The 17443-nt window shown below is 44.2% G+C and overlaps 1 protein-coding gene across 2 annotated transcripts in view; it reads left to right on the top strand.

The window, feature by feature from the left end:
- Window positions 1-17443, top strand: part of Ttc23 (tetratricopeptide repeat domain 23) — a 91913-nt gene that overhangs the window by 55393 nt on the left and 19077 nt on the right. For both annotated transcript variants that reach the window (XM_071607356.1, XM_071607357.1), the window contains exons 7-8: window positions 4995-5100; window positions 15402-15529. In XM_071607356.1, the coding sequence (XP_071463457.1) occupies window positions 4995-5100; window positions 15402-15529 (234 nt within the window). The remainder of the gene's footprint in view (window positions 1-4994; window positions 5101-15401; window positions 15530-17443) is intronic.

The following is a 17443-nucleotide window of genomic DNA, read 5'->3' as shown; positions in this document are numbered from 1 at the left end:
AAACATATTCAGTTTTAGATCAACAAATTGTACAGTGAGTCATTTGTGTACTTATTCTTCACCTTGCTATAGGAGAGGAGATATCCTCCCAGTCAGTGATCCCCGAATCATTGCCAGGTTGGGAGAAATTTATTCCCCTCCTCCAACACACCCTTTCCCTGAGAGTTGGGATTGCACACTCAGGGTATTGAGTGTTCACATGCTGGGATCTGCCTGCATAAACAGAAATACTTCCTCATCCTTTTTACTATCATCAAGCTTTCTCCTCAAGAAATATTGCATATGTTACAAATCCAAGGAGACAGGCCCAGTTAGATAAGAATTTGCCAGCTCTGGCTCTGGCTGCAGTTATTGACAGCTGGATTTGCATGAAGGAACCAAGGGTTCCCCCAGCAATGCACACAAGGCATCAGAAGAAACAGCTGCTGTGTCCCTTGGCAAGGGTTGAGTAGCTGGTCTTGTGACCTTTTTCAGTTAATGACCTTGTTCAATGTGTATATTAAGCGGATTTTATTTGTTTGTTTGTTTTTTAACCCAGCCCAACATGCAGCAGCCCACGAGATTTGGGGATACTAAGCATTCTTACTCCACTTCAAGATGACAGTTGATAAGCACATAGCCATAAGATATTGAAAATAACAAAGGACATGAGGAGAAACCAGAGCCCTAGGGAGATTAATAAATGATGTGGTGAAGGAGTGAGTGCCATCCAGCTGCTGAGCCCCAGGAGGACCCGTTATTTAGGCTCTCTGAAAGCCAAGAGAGGCAAGCAGGGTTCTTACCAACCTGTTCACTATGATTCCTACTCCTTAAATGCTCTCAGATGCATCTAACAGGGGTATTTATTTATTTATTCTCTCAGCAAATAAAGCATGTTCTGAAATTGTGAGCAGTGGCTAAGTTTGGCAAGATTGTATAATCTAATCACCGACCCTGTCAACATCCTTCACACTCACTCCCTAAGGGCCTCACTGCCCAGAGTGGTTCCCAGTCTGTGTCTCCTGGAGCCCTCATGTTCCACGGAGCTTCTTCTGGGGCAGCTATGTGGGAGTAGGTGCGCTTCCGGACACCCTCTCCCGGCTTCAGGAAGAGGAGCTCTGTTCTCACCTTCTGTGTGTATTAGAGAACCATGGAAGATTTAGTTTGGAATGAGAGGGGCTCTTCTGCTTCAAAAAAGAAACTTGAAAATCAGCAGTGCCTTGACATCTGCATCCTTTTGCAAGTCACTTTTTCTACTTGTTGGTATGTTTTTGAAATGTAACCAGGTTGATATATAGAGTTCAATTGTTGTATGAATGAACCCTGATATATTTGTTCCCCTGCTGATGGGTAGTTAGATGGTTTCCCATTTTCACCATCTCAATATTCTTCAGTGTAACTGAAGGCATTTTTCATATAGACAATGGTCAGTGCACTCCAAGCTGGACAAGCAGGAAAGGGAAGGGAAACCAGGGAGTTTGAAAGGCTAGTGAGAGCATGGCAAGTGGGTAGAGAGAAGACTAGAAGCTACATGGACATAATAGAGCCAGGGCTCCTGTACAAAATATGGATGCAGAGGTAGAAACTAGTAGTCAGTAAGGCCAGGAGTGTGACCTGGATGCTGGGTATCTGAGCATACAGAGGAAAATGAGTCTGCCAAAAACCCAAGAGGCCACGTTGTTAGCTGGGACTTTAGTTTGCTCCTTCAGCTCCACTCTGCTTGCTTCTCAGCCCTGCTGTGTGCCCCAGATGCTGACTTTAAGTCCCAGATTAATGCCCTTGGCCTCTTCTGAAAGCCATAACATGAACTGCAGACCATGGAAAGGGAGTGGAGACAGGGTTTTCATCCCCCCAGCTCCTCCATGGAGACTCGCTGCCTGCATCCCTACTGAAAGCCACTGCTCACTTCCCTACATCATCTTTCCAATTAGAGCAAATGTTCCTAGTCTTGCTCATCTGGCCAAGGGTGTTAAAGCACTTTGCGCTGAGGTCCTGAACTCTCATCATTGGGCTTCATCTATGGAAAGAATCGTTTTATTGACCACTTTTCACCTGTTTGCGTGTGTCATCTTTCTTGCCTGATGGGCACAGGTTGATTGTATGGATACTGAAATCACTGGAAATGGTAACAGCAGGGTTAGGGTAAAGAGGAAGTTAGTGAGCCATGTAAAAATGAAACTATGCCACATTTTTGTAGTTCATCTTTGATCTCCTTTAAACCCAAAATTCCTGCCTGATTTGCCTGATTTGTGTGTGTGTGAATTTCTAGTATTTGTGCAATATTTGGCAAATTGAAGGCACTTAAAAATGAAAAAAAATGAATCAAACAGGAATGAATTAAAATAAACTGAATTGAATGGAATTTTGCTGAATAAGTAAGATACTAATTTGGCACATTTGAAATATCGTGGATGTTCCCTTTCTCTCTTGCATGTTGTTTTTAAAATCTTCATGAACATCAAGTAATAAATTAGATCAGAGAAATGAGTTTCTGAAATAAATAATAAATGCTTGTTAATAAAGTATTAGCATCTCACATAGAGCAACATTGAGGTCATGAAAATTTTGTGATAAATTCAGATTCCCTTGAGCCTTTGGAACCCACTTTTTAAATATCATTAGCTTTTAATTTTTTTATTTTTATATGTTTTTTTTCTGTCAGAAAAGTATCACTTTTTGTCTCCAAGGCAAAATGCCATTCATGATACTTCCAGAAAATGTAATTATTCATTTGAAAATAATTTTGATAGTCATATATGTATTACATTTCCTTGAATTATAATATTAAGCAGAAACAAAGGAGAAATCTTTTTTGGATTTAAGCTTAAACTAAAATAGTGTATATTGAGTCTTTGTGACAGTCTGAGGAAAGCCTTCCCTGGCAGAGTGGTTGTTCTTCTCAAATAGTGGATCGTAGAGATGGACAATCAAGGGAGAAATGCAAAATAAACACCACTCAGCGTGCAGTTGGGAGGTTTTATAAGGGGAGGGATGTGTCACTCTTTTTCCCCTTCTCCAAACACTAAGCATATGGCAGTTTAACTCTTGGTTGGCTCCTATAATCTGTTGCATTCATGAAGTTGTATTTTGAAGTACTCATTATTTGAAAAGCAAGGACAGTGACTAATGTGCACTTGCTAAAAATCATATGTGTGTGTGTGTGTGTGTGTGTATGAAAAGTCATTTCAAAGCAAAGGATATTGTTAGCATTTATGAATAAAGAATGTTTACTGTTCTGATGTAGCAGTAAAAGTTATGGCCAGCAATCTTGATTTGGAATAGCCCCTTCACCAAAAGCGCAGAGCTAGCCACCCAGATTTTAACACGTGACAATACTCCACCCTGATTATAGTTTCAGAACTGCACTCAGCTGGCCATCAGAGGAGAAAATGCTGCTTGGTGCAGACTAGAAGGCTCTACTGAAATGACTTTATCTCCTACACCAGCTCCATGAATTCATTGTAGCTTCTGGAGGCTGAATCAGTGTGCTCCTAGGAGTGTGCTGATATCAGCTAGTGACATCTACCACCATGGGTTGGAGGGATGAATGGCAGCATTCAGGACATGGTATTGAAAGCAGAATTTGAAATCAGATTATCAAGGTCAGAGCCTCATCTCCATTCCTTATTAGCTATAGGGAGAAATCTTGGTCGTTTACTGTATTAGCTTTCCATTGCTATAGTAATGTTATGGTTATACATCAACTTACAAGGAGGAAAGGTTTATTTTAGCTCATAGTTTTGGATATTTCAGTCCATGATGGGTTGTCCCTGTTTTGGGGGGGTCTGTAGCACATCATGGTAGGGAGTTCATTGCAGAACAAAGTTTGTCACGTTATAGCAGCTAAAAAACCAAAAGACGGGAAGGAGAGTGGGGTCCCACAGTTCTCTTCAGGGACATGCCTCACTAGGCCCCACCTCTTAAAGGTTTCTACCACCTTCTAATAGTGCCAGTCTGGGTACTGAGCCTTTAATACATAGGGCCCTTTGAGGAATTCTAGATCCAAACTATAGCACTCACCCATTCAACAATCTCAGTTTTCTCATCTAGAAAATGAGGCTCATAAAAATTATCAAGAAAATTAAAAGTGGTATCACACAAAAGAATTAAAGTGCTACTTAAATCTTAGTTGTTGCTAGTACAATTTGCCTACCCCAATTTAGTGTTTCCCTCTATTAAACCTATGGCATTTTAGTCTTTCTGTTACTCTTTTGGCAATTAATTACAAACTCCCTATCACCTCACATTAGTTTATTGTATTACTTCACCACGTTTCATTTGAGTTTTCTGTAGCTGCCAATACCTTCTCGCCCATGCCTCTCCCATTGTAGGAAATCTGTAAGTGTCAATTTATTGGATGAATGTGAAACTATTACTAATAGTATTTTTTAAACTAAGTATTAACAAGGAGATGAGTAGTAATTTTTTATTCAAAGGGATGTATTATGTATTTTACTTGAAAAAATTATTATTCTTTAGTGTTCACCGGGTTGTGTATATGTGTGTGTGTGTATGTGTGTATGTATGTGTTTAATTTTAAAATGCACTTTATTTCCAAAGAACCTGTTTTCCAGACTCAGGCAGCTCCCATTTGCCAGTTTGCAGAGGGTGCAAACCCACAGGCTTGATGGATCAGGCACATATCATCACCTATGAGTAGGTTCCACTTTCTAGGCTGACCAATAGGCCAGGAGCTGGGCTTGCCCACTGCCTCAGCACAGCATTGATGCTTTTTACTTCTTGACCACCCTGCCCCCGATCCTCTTTGCTGACTCAAATGATCGTAGACTTTTTAATGGTTTACTTAGTGACAGGCCCCAGACATAGCGTTCTCTCCACCACTCAGTGCTTTTAAAACCCAGCCCTCCCAAGAGTCAATTGTGCTTCCACATCAATCACTGCTTTCAATTGCTGGAAAGTTTCTTGACTTTCTGCTAATCATTGTAAGGACAGTTAGTTTTCTGTTGCAACTGCCAAGCATATAAATAACTTGTTTCTTCTTTCTGTGGTGCCAGGCCCATGCCATCGTCCTGAGTAGAAACCCCTCTCAAGAGGAGGCAGCCGACTCCTCACACTTTGTCGCCCATGCTGCTGTCGCTTCTGGGAGGCCTGAGCACCATGGTGAGAACCAGTCTTCCTTCCTCATGTCTCACATGCATGCGCCTAGGGGGTGGGTGAACAGGTGGATGGGGTCTCAACAGGAACCTTCAGAGAACCTTCACGGTTTCCTCTAATTTGTAGCTCTGCTCCTCTGTTGCTTCCCCAGTGTCCTTTACTTTCTATCTCCCTGTAGCCTTCCTCTGACCTTTTCCTCTTCAATACAGCTACTCTTCATCCATAGCTATTAAGAACCCAAGGGAACTGGTGCTGGGCTCACAGGGAAATCTGCTCTGCTTTCAAAGGTGATGGTTTTCAATGATTGTGGTGGAACTGCTGCAAAGTCTCAGGGCAGAGCTTTCAATTGGGGTGAACTTCCATAGCTTCAGGATCCCAGAAGGAAGCTGCCACTTATAACTCATGGTTTTCCTTATCTTTGTGTAATAGGTAGTGCAGCGGGCTCCAGAAATTCTTTACTCCCTCATCCCAGGCTCAAAGCTTCTACTGACAGGAAGCACACATTCTAGTGATTCTGCTGTTGTTTGGGACAGAATATTCAGAAATGGAATATAACTCATAAAGAAGGCCTAGAGGTATATTCCAGAGAAAAATAGTTTTATACTGAGTAAAATAAGGTTCCAGTAAACATAAAATCAGTGTGTGGAAGGCTTGGGGCTGAATCAGGAAGCAGGAGTCACACTAAGCAGAAGCCAGCCTAGCAGGGTAGACTTGGGAGAAGAGGAAGGGGAAACCTTGATGAGCAGCATGGTCTGAACAGGTCCACAGCCCAGCCCAGAACTCTGTTCATGGATGAAGAGCTTCGGTTTTCATCCACCTGACCATCCTGCCTTGCAGACCCTTATTCTACCTCCTGGAGCTTGGAGCAACCTGGCTAGGTACACAGAGAGGAGACATAGAGATGACTTGTCTGATCCTCCCTCCCTAGAACATTCCATATTTAACAATCAGAATTGCCTTCAAAACTGCTGAAGAAACATTTTGACCAGTTTGTTGGTGCCTAAAACTCCTTTAAAAGCGGCAGAGAAACTTCCATTCCACAACTACTAAGGAAACACTTAAAATGCAAATATGTATTTTTTGGAAAATCCTAGAACATCAGGAATCACAATCCAAACATCTAGAGGAACCAAGCACAAGCAATGTGAGTTAAGTGTGTAGAAACCAAGAACAGAGTCAGATGTAATTATGAATGGCTATTTACAGTCAGCTGTAGTATGAGAGACAATATGGAGTGATGAGGCCTTTGGCAAACTAGAGGAGCCCACACCCTCCTACTTAGCTCCAGCCCATCACTCTATGTGACAGACAGGCTTATATTTGAAGATCTGCTGTTTTCAAGAGAATGCAAAAATTTGGATTTTTACGTGAAATCTCTTGCTTTTAATTAGTGATAATGAACTTAAATATGTTTTAGGTTCTATATGAGTCAAAAACAAGCATTAGGATCAGATTCATAACTTCTAACCTAGGCAGCAGAAGTGTGAATAAGTAAATGTCAGATATTTTCCTGCTTTTCTTTGGGCTTATGTTTAAGACAAAAGGAGTGTTCTCAACATTTAAATTGGTAGGAGGTGAGAGAAAAGGGTCTCTTTCTGAGAGAATACCAAGCAAGGGCCAAAAGAGCCTCTTTGTAAAGCCTAGAGGGATTCTGGTCCCCAGAACACCTCATGCTCAGCATACTCATTTGCTGAGTGTGTGAACTGGGTGGGGACCAACAGAAATATCCCTAAGATGTTCTTGCTCCAGAACTGCAAAGTTAGGCTACTCTCTACAATTTACAGAATTGGTGGAAATCCTACTTGAATTACATTTTTTTCTTTAAAGTCTTCCAGTTCAAATATGTTGCTGGTATTGCCTCCCCTATTTTGAGAATAATATTAATAATACCTTTTTGATACAGTTATTAATGCATGTGAGAATTAAATGACCACACACAATGATAGTAACTAATTCTAACATAGGACATAACCGGCCATGGCTCTAACCATGGTACACTTATTAACTCAGATATCCTCAAAACAATTCTATGAAATAGATACAATTATCCCCAGTTTTTAGATGGAGAAATTGAGGCGCCAAAAGATTAGATGATTTTCCCAAGGGCTGACAGTCAGTGAATGGTAGAGCCCAGGCAGTCCTCCCCAGAGGCCATTTGTCACGGTGTTATTGGGATTGGCAATGCATATGTCACCTTTCCTTCCTACACCTGCCTGCTTAGAGCTGCAGATCTGAAGCTTGGGGCAGACAAGGGACCCAGGAAGAGCAAAGGCAGCCCAAAGAAAAGGGTTTTGAAAGCCCTTAGGAAGAGCCAAGGCCCAGAAGCCTGTTTAGGATCTCAGCTCCACTCCTTTGCTGCTGCTCAGGGCATCTGGTGACCTGCACCCAGAAAACCAACCACCAGTTTGAATTGAAATGTGGGAGGAATGTGAAGGTAGAAAAGTGAGAAGAGGACTTCTCCCAGGAACTGGGCCTCGGAACCGATAGCTTTACAGGTTAGGAGCTGGGGTGGCTTCTGCTTGAGGCTCGAGGATTAGTTGCTTGGAGCATATACATTAGATGACTCATGGAATCATAGTAATAAAAACAGCTACAACAATAGCATCAGCAGTTGAGCGCCTTCTGTATGCAGGTGCTGAACTTTCACAGATGACTTATTTACTCCTTTAACAACCATTAGAAACAGGACACAACCTCCCAGTCTACAAAGGAGCTCCCGTAACCAGGTCTGTCTTCTAGAAAGTCCCATCAACTTAAAGAAGCTTCTCTCTCTCCTTACTGCTCTACCCCAAAAGAATAAAGTCCAGAACAGTCTGTAGGCTGCTCCTAGGTGGACCCTTCTTAGACTCAGCACAACCAGCTGAAACATCTGTTGCTTTGGTGTCACTGGAAGAACATTTACCAAAGTCCTGAAGGCAAGTAAATGCTAAGTGAGGGAGTAGGGCAGAGAAGCCACAGAAGAGAAATAGATGAGAATCACCCTCAGCAACATGATGCCCTGGAACAGGGGCAGAAAGGAGCACAGACCCTGCCTCTAAGGCCTCAGTGGACCACCTAAATGGGCAAGTCAGAAAAGAGTCAGAGAGCAGAAACTCCAAGCTTGTGACCCTCATTTGAGAACTACTGCTGTTAGAATCCTGGCTCCCTTACTGGCAAGTGTGGGGACCGGCCAGCATGCGGAGATGCAGACAGTCCCAGCTCTTTCCTGCAAGTGCCTACATGTGGTGTGGGCAGAATAGGTGCCGCCATGGAGCACATAAGACATCCGTTTCCCTCTGGAAACAGGAATGAGACAGACACACCCAGCTAGGGGCTGTTAAAGAACCGGGTATATATGCTCCCCTGGTCTCTGTGTCATCTTTCTGCTGTCCCTTCATGTGGTCAAAGCCCCCATAGCAAGAGTAAGAGAAACCCACCCAGGCCTGGGGTTTCTTCAGGCCTCTGTTGCCTCCAGCAGGAGGAAATGAAAGTAGACAATTTGGAACTTATTGTTGTTTAATAACTAAGGGAAGAGCAAGTCCCCCAGCTCTCACCCAGGACCTTCTGATCTGGACTTGGGTCACTTCTAGTTCAGAAGTCCAGGCCAGATCCCACAGAAGCAAACCTGCAGTTCTTTCTTGGGGGAGGAGGGGGGGGGGTCTGGGCTCCATTTATCTATGTTTAAACCTGTCTGTGAAAAGTACAGAGATCTTTTTGGGGTTTGGTTTTGAAAAAAAAAAGAGAAAAAGATTTTAATGAGGATCTTAATGAGGCCTGCCTACTTGCTTGCTGGATGCCCATTGAAGGCATTGCCTCGGACAAACCAAACACTGCTGGCCAAGAAGCAAGTGTTTTAGGCTCCATGCTCAAGATAATTCCTTTGCCTTGCACCTTCCTGCATTCCTCATACAGATGAAACTGCCCTAGAAGTCAGGAGGGTTGTGATTGCATAAGGAGTCCCAATTCAGGCTCCTGGAATGTCACTAACCTGAGCCTGGCCAGCTTCCCAGAGCAGCCATCGACAAACTTGGTATTAACAGCTCTCCCAGCCCTGCTAAGTGTTCAAGGCCTTGGCCTTGTGCTTATAAGTCTTCTAAAGGATATGAAAATGAAATGGTTTGAAGCCAAGTACATCTCAGTGTAAACCTTTGGGCAGCAGAGCCTGCTGAGTGGAGAAAGCCTTGTTTGGAAGTGGCCCCATCTGCGGCCTGGGCTCCTGCAGGCTGGGGAGTTCTGCCAGGTCCAGTGAAGCAGCTGGAATGGGCTCTGCCCCATTGGAGCCCAGGGGGTAGAAGCAGGGATCCCTGACTAAGAGAATTCCCAGAATATAATTTTCTGTGCACAAATATGTGTATCTCCCCAGCCCCCACTGGTCCTAGCTTCTCCCCACATCTTTACACAGTAGATGTGAAAAATGCACATATCTGAGGCTAGGCACTGTATCTCACCCAAGTCTCCTCTTTCTACCTTACATGTCCTCCCTTTTCTCAATTCTTCCTCCTGTATTATCCACCCCTTCCTCAACCCTCTTTCCAGGGTCACTGAGCTCGGCCTCTGAGCGCCCCGTGCAGGTATCAGTGTCCATGCTGGTTCTGTGCCCCACAGAGAGCAAGTTAGAGAGGGGAAGACAGAGTGCAGGGGGTGAGGCCAAGAGAAACCTTTTACAGTTTGTGCCAATGTTAGAAGTATCCCCTCTCAGAAACTTCTGGAATTATCTTAGAATTATTAAATCTAAAGGATTGGAGACCAGGGTCACTCAGCAAGTTAGAGGCACAGCTAGGCCTAGAATGGAGCTCAAGTGCTGCTTTCTTACCACACTCTAAAACCAGAAAGGTGGTCATGCTCTGGAAGCCTCATACTGGTCACCAAAGTCCCAGGGAGTCAAGAAGACCCAGAGGATAAGCTCTGTGTTGGGGAGGAAGGGCTGCAGGGATAGGCAACCCTTGGGGCCAGCAGAGGAGGAGAGAGGTGGCCCATTCCTCCAATGCAAGTCTGTGCTGTTGGCCTTCCTTCCCAGAGGGCAGCTGGGGCAGGACTGAAACCCCAGCAAGCCTGGCTGATCAACTGCCTCTTTCCTCTGTATCTGGAGCAAAGCCTGTGGCCTGCTCATGCCTCTCCCAGGGAGGGCAAAGTGCAGAGGCACTGTGGCGGCCACTTTCACCAGGCTCAGGTCTTCCACTTTGATATTATGAAGTACTGATCATAATTTGTGATCAGTATTCCCAGAAAAGCCTGTGTTATTTATGCCCCAATTTGGCTTCAGATAGGTAGCCTATACTTCACCAAGTGACTAGAGCCGTAGGTCCTACACTGCTGGAGGCCTGACTTGGGTGGCCCCAGGTGGGACTTTGAGTAGTGGCCAGCTTTTTGATGGTGAGGACATTTAAGACATGAAGATCCAATGGGGCTGCTCACCAGGCCTCACAGGTGCAAGGCCCTCTGTGGGCACTTGGCACCTTTATACCCTGAGTCTCCCCAACCTGCTGCCCTGTTGGGTACCAACTTTCCAGATGCACACCTGTCCCCATAGATAGCCATGGGCTTCCTCAGATCACCAGCCTGTGAGCAGCAGCTCTGCTACCCCCAGAAGCCATGTCACAGGCCAGCCCTGGTATCCCTCTCAAAGAGGATCTGCTGCAGAGAAAGGATGAGGGGAGAGAGTGTGCTGGGCTTCTGTGTCCTCAAGCTTCTCTTGTGGTCCCCACAGATGGCCCGTAGCCTTGGGTGACAGCCACAGCAGGGTCTAAACAGTTCGATCTATTTGTTTGCTGGATGAATGCCAGGCCAAGATTCGAGACTTTCCATTTTTAAATCCCCTGGGTTCTTTGCAGTCTGTATAAAGACTATTTTCTAAGACTTAAAAAAAAAGATAATTGTCACATTGTACATGGAGACCTCCCTCTTAATGAAAGCTGTCCTTACTGTTCCAACTCTTGCCTCAGGATAGCCTCAGGAAAGAAGCCCCAGGTTACCAGAATTTATTTTAATTAAAAGCCTCTGACCTCCAGGGGCCATATTGCTTGTTCCTTCTACTCTGTGAATGAAGCCTCATTTTTCTCTTAACTGTAGGTGAACATCTCAGGACAGTCTGTCTAGAAAGGGTGTGACTTCCAGTCCCAAACAAAGCCATCTATAGACAGTAAACCACCCTGCCCACTGAGCAATACTCCCCTCCTCCACCACACACACACCACCCCCTGACTCACAGAAACCAAAACATTTTGCTGGGGTAAAAACTGGAAGCAATTCATGGCCTTGGAACACCTCTGCCACCAGGGCTCAGATTTTCAAGCTAGGTCATGTTCCTGTGTTTTAGAAAATGACCTCATCTTTTGCCAGGCCATCAGCATCAGGTTGCAGAGGATTCTAGAAGTGCTTTTTAAAGGTAGGAACAACCATGTGCAAGAACACAGAAACTGCTGGCTCTTGGTGAACCACACCCAGGGCCCAGGGACATGAGGGAGGTGGCTTCCTGCCCCAGGGGCTATGGCTTCCTGTCTTTTCGGAAATCCTGTTGTCATTTGGCCCAGAGGGACCTCTGGGATGCCCCTGGGAGGAGAAACTCAGCTATCAGGAAATGGCTCCTTTGCTCTGGGAATAGGAGTCAATTTTCTTTCCCCTTAAAGGTGGTCATATGGATTGTCCTTCACAAAGTTAATTTGGGAGGTTGAAGGGGTGGGGAAATGTAAGGCAGGGTTTTACAGTGAAGGATCCTGGATCAGATAAAGATAAAAGTGGTTTCAAATGTATAGAGAGGAAGGGAACCACTGCAGATGAGTGAGACCTACCTTTGTTCCCATGATTCAAGGTTGTCCTAATATACACAGGTCCTACCAGGGGGTTATAGATGTCTGATGTGCGATGCATGTGTCAGGGAAACCTTTCTTGCTTGCTCATTGCTTCCAGGAACAGAAATAGGAAACACACAGAACTTTGGAGGAATTGGGGGCTCAGAAAGGGCAGAAGGGAAGCAGGACCTGAGGAGCCTGACCCTGGAGGGCAGATTCCCAGGCAAGGTTGGTCCCCTCCTGCCCATTTGAGGCCTCTGTGAGCTATAAGGCCTTAGTTTAGGTAACATTTTCCTTCCTTCCTTCCTTCCTTCCTTCCTTCCTTCCTTCCTTCCTTCCTTCCTTCCTTCCTTCCTTCCTTCCTCCCTTCTTCCTTCCTTCCTTCCTTCCTTCCTTCCTTCCTTCCTTCCTTCCTTCTTTCTTCCAGAGATTCATATTTGCCTACAAGTATCTTCTTTGGAAAATACGTACCAATCTTCCTGAGCCGTGGTTATAAACCATTTGCACATAAGTTTGAATCAGTCCCAGCAATTCCTTTCTCAAAGTCTCTGTCAGTTTAGCTGCACTGAGGGCAAGCAGCATGCTGCACCTGGAGCCTAAATGGGGTGTTTTGGGAGAGTGATTGGCCAGCCCATGAGCACCCAGGGGATGAACACTGGGAGGTGGGAGGATGTTACAAGGTAAAGGTGTCCAGCACAGCTGTCCACTTGTGCCTGGGGGACTGGCTCCTGACCCAAGAGAGGGGAGGGAAATGCCTCACCCAGTGCTTTTGGTTTTCACCTTTCCCTGTGCATGCAACACTGCTTCTGCCAACACCCAGGGTCTGAAACTCAGCGTATTTCAGCTACAGCTCCTTCCCACACCCCTCATGTCTACCACCCTTCATAGTTAGGGCCTGTCTCCAAGGGGATGGGACTGGGGTGTGGATAGAGCTTTACTGTTTTATTAGTCTGTTTATTTTTGTATCAGAGACAGAAGCCAAGGACGGACGTTTAACCACTGAGACACATCCCAACCCTTATATTTTTTAAGACAGGATCTTGCTAAGTTGCTTAGGGCCTTGCTAAGTTACTGAGGCTAGCTTTGAATTTGCAATCACTGGGATTATAGTTGTGCACCACTGCACCCAGCAATGTCTTTACTTGAAGGGCTGAGTTATATTCTTTAGTTAATTCTTAATTAGTCAAAAACTTAAACTATCAAAAGTACTCTACTTCTGAATATCCTCCATCACTTTAGACATGGACTGTGCAGTTAAAAAATGCTTTTAGAGTCAACAAAATGAGTGACACATCGTCCCCAACATTGGCTGTCTTCAGATCATCAAAGTAGCCAAAGTTAATAATTTAGTTGGAGCATAAAATCTGTAATGTTTTCCCCATGAGTCAGTTAGGAGTAGAAGAGACATAATTACCGTGACCTAATTACCTCTGAAAGACTCTACCTCCTAATGCCTTAGAGGTTAGGACTTCAACATATAAGTTTGAGAGAGCATAATGTTCAATCACAGCATAAACTTTATTTATTTTCTTTTACTTCATAGAAATTAAAGCAGTTTAAATACCTATTTATTAGAGTACAGCTCTGCAAAGCAAAAATCTGGCACAGTAAGTTTGGCTTCTCTGCTTAGGCTAAAATGAAATTATGAGCCATTTCCATTGTCTCCTGGAGTTTGGGTCCTTTTACAACCTCATTCCTGTTTTTAGCAGTTTTCAGTTCCTTGCTGCTGTAGGACTTAAATCCCCATTTTCTTGCTGATCAGTGACCGCGAGCTTCTCGGCTCCTACTGGTTGCTCTCAGGTGTTTGCACCACAGGCCCTCTCCGTAGCAGTGGAGAATTTCCTTCTTTTCATATCCCTCTAAGGCTTCTGTGTTTGTCAGATTTGTGTTGCTGCAACAAAATGCCTGAGGTAAACAACTTAAATGTGGCAATTTTTGTTTTGGTTTATGATTTTATAAGTTTTAGTCCATGGTCACTTGGCCCTGATCCTTTTGGGCCTCTGGTGAGACAGCACATCATGGTGGAAACACATGGCAAAGGAAACTGCACCTATTGTGGTGGCCAGGAAGCAAAGAAGAAAGGGCTAGGTTCCCAAGGGCAGTAGTTCTTCAAGGGCAGTGCCCACCAGTGACCTAACTTCCTCCAACTAGGCCTAACCTTTAAAGATTCCACAACTCCCAGGAGCAGTACACACTGAGAACCAAGCCTTCAGTATATGAAGTTTGGGGGGACGTGCCAGATCCAAATCATAAAAGCTTCCAATCTGACTTCCTTTTCTGGAGAATCTCTGGAGAAAGCTGGAGAATCTCTCTACCTTTAAAGGGCCTATATGATTAAGTCAGGCCCCCGGGATGATTTTGCTTTCTTAGGGCCAACAGTGCCCTATAGCATAACTCATCACATATCTCACCACAATCACAAGTTCTACCCAGAACCACAGGGGAGGTGATTATATAAGGGTGAAGGTCACTGGGGTCATTTTAGGATTATGCTGGCTCCCCTGGCTTTTTGCAGGGAGCTCCATTCAGCTTCCCACCACACACAGGCCTCAGTCCTACTCAAGCTTGGAAAAGAATAAAGAGTATGTCATTTTTTCTTACATGCTCATGAACCATTCAACCTCAGCTCCCATCTGGTAGTCTGGATAAGTGTCCTCCATGTGTCAAAGTTTTGGTCCTTTGAAGGTGGGGCCTAGTAGAAGGAAGTTAGGTCATTTGGGGCATGATCTTGAAGGGAATATGAGCCCCAAGCCCCTTCCTATCTCTGTCTTTGCTTTGATGTTCTGCCTCACCACAGCCCAAGCAACAGAACCAATTGATCATGGACTGAAACTTCCAAAACTATGAGACAAAATAAACCTTTCCTCTTTTCAAATTGATGTATCTCAGGTATTTGCTACAGCAATGGAAAGCTGACTAACACCCACTTGCTGTTCTGGCTTTCAATTCCCTCTTCATTTTCCATACCTAAACTTTTCCCTTTTTGCTTTCATGATTAGCATATATTTTAAAATATTTTTGTTAAATTATAGCCAGTATTTTTAAGGGTTTAGAATGGTCAGGGATTATCCCCCAGCAGCATGTCAACTGTATTTTCCAGACCTTTTCATGTTAGAGAAATATGTAATAAGATTACAGTCGGAGTCCATTAAAATAAGTGGGCCCTGAGGATCCCAATGTCAGTGAGGAGCAATCGGAGTTATAGGAAGAATTAATGAACAATCAGCATGCAAACTTGCCACCATCTTTAGGTTATAGGGTATAGTTTCTCCTCTTGCATTAAGTTCACCTTTTCTATCACAAAGAAAGCTAAAATGTACGAAAATTAAGGAAAGGAAATTACAGTATCCTTCTGAGACCTAAATCTTTTCTGGTAAAAGAGGCAGGATAAGGGGAAAGGGCAAGTTCCTTAATTGGTTTCTCTTGTCCAAAGGCTGATTATTTGCAAATAGTTCATCACTGTTAAAAGCATATTTGTTCTGTTTCCACTTCAAATCTGTGAGCAGTTGTCAAGATTGTTGTTATGATGCTTTTCTTCAGATATGGCTGAGCAGTATTTTCAAGACAGTATGACTCATCTTAAAGATTCTGAAGGGAAGGAAAGAGCCAAATTTCTTTCAATTCAAGATGAATTTTGCCATTTTCTACAAATCATTGGACAAAAAGAGGTGAGTTCAGATCATAATTGTCTAGTTCTTCACATGGGCAACCTGGTTGATATCCAAAGGGCTATTCCTTACTCTGCAAGTATCCATTAAGTACCTACTATGTGTAAGGCATGTTCTTGCCCTGGAAGGACACAAATAAATAAGACCAGGAGGCCTCTTTGGGTATCTTCCAAATGATTTACACTAAGAAACTGGAAAATTGTTAATGAGAGTGTAGATGTCATATTCACCTACAAAAGCTTCTAAGGGATTAGAAACCTTGAGAACTTGCTTGACAAAACCCTGCTTACTGCAGCCTTCAGTTCTGGTTGGGATGGAGGGTGACAGCTAGTGTGTCTATTCTTCTCTCCTCATTTTGGGTAATGAATGGAATTTGCATATCTAGTGAAAGCTACACAGTGCAGAAGTTTCAGCTCACTCTCCTTTACCATGGATCCACCTAGGTGTGCTTGACATGGACTATAAAACTGAAAGAAGACCCAGAGTTTTATTCATTGACAATTAAACCCTTGGGAACTTATTTCCTGTGAAACCTAAAGCTAAAGGAAGCGATAGTATATAGCTCAATATCTTTTCCAACCTGTCATGGCAAATCTTGGAGGTGAAAACTTTGTTATCCTTGCCATCTGTAGACCTCTTCCCCAACAGCTCTTCCTTTATCCTCAATTCTCTATCAGTTAAGGAGCACGGGCTTTTAATATAGATGCACCATATTTCTCAGGCCAAAGTAAGGCCACAGCCACCATAACAAGTGGAGTTTCATTGTTTTTCTGGATCACCCAAACAAGGAGAGAAAGGCTTCCAGAGGCCTCAGATTCCCACCCCTAGACATCCCAGTTCTACCTCTAAACATTTTATGAGGAGCTCAGGTAAGAGGAACCAGGGTAAGTCTGCCCCTCATGCCTTGCCCAACCCAACTCCACAGCCATTTTTCCCTCCAAAATATATCTTGAGTCCACCCATTGTTTTCCCTTTTCCTCCATCAGGCATCCTCTCTTGCCTGGAGTACTCTAGCAAGCTCCTGTCTTCCAGCTGCTTCTATGTTTGCCTCTTCCTAACCCCTTCAGCCCAAGGAAGCCCTGGTGACCTTTCAAAAAGCAAATCCGATTAGTGAACATTCGTTTGTAAAATATTCCAATGTCCCCTCAGTGCCTTTGGGACAAACCAGAATCCCTCTATGCCCCACAATCCCTTCTGTGATATAGACTGTGCTGACATTTCTGATTTCATTTTGCCCCTGCTCCCCAATCTGTGTTCCTGTCACACTGGCCTTTTCTAATTCCCATTTCTGGGCTGTGTCTTCTTCTTCCTTCTCCTCCGGGAAGCCCTTCTCCATTCATTCCAGGCTAATGCTAATGCATCCTTCAATTCTTACCAGCTTCCCTGCTTCCTCTCCCATCTGCATTTGACTTTCTCCTTGATTCTTCCTTACAGAATCCAGTATGATGTAGAAAAGTATTCATACGTAGAAGTTTATGTAGATGTTCAAAATCTCTTGTGTGACTAGACTGAGTTCCATGAGAACAGGGACCTTCTTGTTTATGATGAGGAGTGATGAGCAGATGGGTGGACGGCTACTTGGCTGCAGGCCAGCTGACTTCTCTGATGGCCACAGGCATGTGCTCCATTCCTATTCCCATCTGCCTTCCTGCCATGGTGTCTGCTGCTGAGGCACCGATGCCCAATGTCACTGATGCTATGCCTCTCTGTCCTTGCTTGCCCAGGTCACCCAAATCAGTGGTGTTGATTTAAAGATGCCCCTTGCTCTCTCAGGCTGCCATTGAAGATTTTAGCAAACACTGTTTTCATTCTAGGATCACTGATAGTCTTTCCAGTGCCCCTTGTAAGAATAGAAAAGCTGTCCCTCGCTCAGGTGGATACAGCCCATGCCAGAGCACAGTGCCCAGAGAATGC

The sequence above is a fragment of the Marmota flaviventris genome, chromosome 2, assembly GCF_047511675.1.
Source record: "Marmota flaviventris isolate mMarFla1 chromosome 2, mMarFla1.hap1, whole genome shotgun sequence".
NCBI classification, from domain to species: domain Eukaryota; kingdom Metazoa; phylum Chordata; class Mammalia; order Rodentia; family Sciuridae; genus Marmota; species Marmota flaviventris.
This window is presented reverse-complemented; position numbering and strand designations above follow the sequence as displayed.